Source organism: Sinocyclocheilus rhinocerous, unplaced genomic scaffold (assembly GCF_001515625.1).
Source record: "Sinocyclocheilus rhinocerous isolate Xijiao unplaced genomic scaffold, SAMN03320098_v1.1 scaffold4461, whole genome shotgun sequence".
Lineage (NCBI taxonomy): Eukaryota > Metazoa > Chordata > Actinopteri > Cypriniformes > Cyprinidae > Sinocyclocheilus > Sinocyclocheilus rhinocerous.
The window spans coordinates 13,850-17,114 of NW_015646116.1; the positions used below are offsets into that span (position 1 = coordinate 13,850).

General features: G+C 35.6%; 1 protein-coding gene across 1 annotated transcript in view; it reads right to left on the minus strand.

Annotated features, from left to right (window-relative positions):
• Positions 1–3,265, minus strand: part of LOC107706950 (GDNF family receptor alpha-1-like) — a 14,512-nt gene that overhangs the window by 10,683 nt on the left and 564 nt on the right. The window contains exon 2 of the mRNA XM_016510800.1: positions 1,625–1,759. Coding sequence (XP_016366286.1) covers positions 1,625–1,751 — 127 coding nt within the window. The 5' untranslated portion in view covers positions 1,752–1,759. The remainder of the gene's footprint in view (positions 1–1,624; positions 1,760–3,265) is intronic.

Genomic DNA, 3,265 nt, shown 5'->3' on the forward strand with positions numbered 1-3,265 from the left:
TTCTTATCACGATTATAGTGACCAAAATTATCACGGTTATCAGTATTATCATGGTATTGTTAAAATTTGCTGGAGATGTTCAAAAAGTACAACACATAAATCACTTCACCAAGTTTTATATTTAAAAATCAACAAACAACAAATAAAATGTTGTTTGCTTTTTTGTTTGCATATTCACTAAAACAATAACATTACCAAAGTGTTCGGATTTTAAATGACAACTTGACTGACAACAGTTTAATAGCATGTTGAAATATCTAATGTAAATGTTCAAATAAAGCTTTGAAAAAAGTTTCATAAAAAGGTAAACCTCACATTTCAGCCTTTAAATAAAGAAAATTCGGGAATTTTATCATGATTTATCGTCAAACCGGTAATCGTTACATCCCTAGTCAGCAAAGTTAGAAAACATAGTTTCTCATTTAAACTTCAGTTGGAAAATGCCATTAGAGTTGGGAAGTTTGATTAATTTTTGTGAAACACTTTAAAATGGAACATTTTAATACATTGATTCCAAACTTCAAAATTTGGCATCATCACTCAAAAATGTTCACAAAGCTCTCCTATTTTGGCATTTTACATGCTTTAAAATGTTTTAGTAAAAATATTTGTAGGCAAATGTTATTGTTTATAACTATATATTAGTATGAATAAATTCATAAATATAAATATAATATACATAGGGCTGGGTATCCGCCGGGTATCCGTCCGACCCCCATAGATGTAAGGCTACGTTTACACTAGTGTGTTTTCATTTTAAGAGTTCGATACTTTTTAGGCACTGACTTTTTAGGGTTCCGCCCAGAGACGAGGCTCACATGTGAGGCTGTAGTGTGTAAGCGTCCGACCCCCATAGATGTAAGGCTACGTTTACACTAGTGTGTTTTCATTTTAAAATGCTGTTTTTTGATAATGTTGATATCAAGCTAATTGCTACACCTGCTTAGCATTTCTCATGTAAACACCCTGTATTGTTATGAAAACAGGCAGAATCTCATGAAAATCACATACAAATCAAATACTGTCATAATCGCTTGTTTATTAGCTTCATGTTTCATCAGTGGAAATGTTTTCCTGGGTTTCTTCTGTACAGAATTGAAGTGTAATGGACGAGACAGGGCGGGTTATAAACACGTAATATGATTGACATATGAGCAGCGAATGAGCTTCCTCTGAGTCAGAACAGCGATCACGGCATACAGCGCTGGAAGCAGCTAATGCTCATCAGTAAATCAGTGGAAATTGAATAGAAATTATGATTCTGTCTAAGCTATACGTTTTAAAACAAAAACGCACTAGTGTAAACGTAGCCTAAAAGATGTGGAAAATGAAAACTATTTAATAATGAATTGATTAAAAACAAGCTGAAAAAATAAAACGTAAAAGTTTTTTGAGGTAATATAATCTTGTTAAAACTGATTTCATATAACTGGCATCGAAAAAGGTATAGTTCAGGAACCAGTATCGAAGTCAAGGTATCGGTATCGATATAGAACATTTTTGAACGATACCCAGCCCTAAATATAAAGATTTTGAGCTATATGGCCCAGCTCTAACAAAAACTACACATGTAAATCAGCAAGTCTGCCTCGAGTGGGCGAGTCGGGCCAGAACAGTAACTCACGCAGGCAGGCGTTGTCAGTGAAGAACTCTGTGAATCTGTCGCATTCCTCTTTGCTGTTGCCACTGCTGCTGCAGTCACAGAATGGCGACACGCTGATCTTGGGTGAACGCAGATAATTTGAGGTCATCACCGTGCCTGGAAAAAAACAAAAAAGACATGTTCCTACAGTTGTGGCCAAAAGTTTTGGCAGTGACATAAATTTTGTGTTTATATTGACTCATTATATTTTTTTTGGCAATAAAAGTCTTTAAAACTTATGATATGCTTGTCATTGTTTAAGTATACCATAGAAACGTGGAAAAATAATCTACAAATACTGAAGCAGCAAACTTTGCAAAACAAAAAAATTGTCACTGCCAAAACTTTTGGCCATGACTGTACACTCTTCAGGAGTATTGTATTTTAAAAATTAATGTATCAATTTCATATTTAAAAGGAATTTGACTAAATATGTGTTTCCGTTTTTAAAAGCCACACATCAAAACCATTGAAACCTAAACCCTTGTCATCTTCAGATTAGTCGTTATCTTGTTCTCACTGAGCTTTCTTAAAAATAATAATTTTGGTGCAATGTGCTTCATAAAAGCTGTACTGTGGAGATGTGACAGTGTTAGCCCACAGAGAAACAGTCTCCCACTGGTAGAACAACAACAGGAGCTAATCACAGATTAATAGCTGCACTGCTGTATTCCCGTGTGTCCAGCTGCTGCTTCTGTGTGGTGCACAAACGACTTTGGGGAAACATCCAGCACAAAGAAAGAACTAGAGAACAAGCATGTTTTCCCAAAGGCTTAATCTATGTCTATCTCAGTGGACTGTATAGAGAGTAGTAATAGTCACGTTAATGAGACACTAAACCGTATCAGTAAATCCAGATTTAACAGATCAACCCAAATCATCAGTATATAACTGGTTGATGTTGATATATATATATATATATACACAGGTGCATCTCAATAAAAGTGCATATATAATAAATATTCCCCATGTCTCTGAATTAACAAAATTATTATATTTATATATTAATAATATAAAATACAATTTAAATATATAATTTTGTGTATATAGGCATATGTGATAAATTGATTTTTAAAAGTGCAACTATCTCTAACATTAAATTTACCATATTAATAATTCAATAAATATGTTACAGGGCAGACTCACCAACGAGGCCAGAGTACGACAGCAAGCAGTCAGCGTAGTTATCCTTGCTGTTAAAAGTGTTGGATGACTCTCCGCAGCAGTCTGTCGCAGTGTTAAGGATGGAGAAGAAATGTGTAAATGAATGTGATGTGCCGTGTCTCCTAAGACACATGGTGTGGGACTAGTGTGGGGTTTCTGCACAACTACACCAAACACCTTGCTACAGCTAGGGCCTACACCTGGCTTCAAAATGGTCATGGGTACAAGAGCAGGATGGATACAGAAAGAAGGACAAATAATGAGGAAAAAATGACTGGAATGGAGCATATGAACTGTACAGACCTGGAGCGCAAGTGCAAATATATTCCATTTATTTGTATGAGTGTCTGAGTTTGCCCCCAGAATGCCGAGCGGCAGCTCTTCTGATTGAGCAGGGTCATTAGCTGTCGCTCTCTCTGTGCTCAAAGATGTTTACTTGGCAAAACTACATCCACGTTG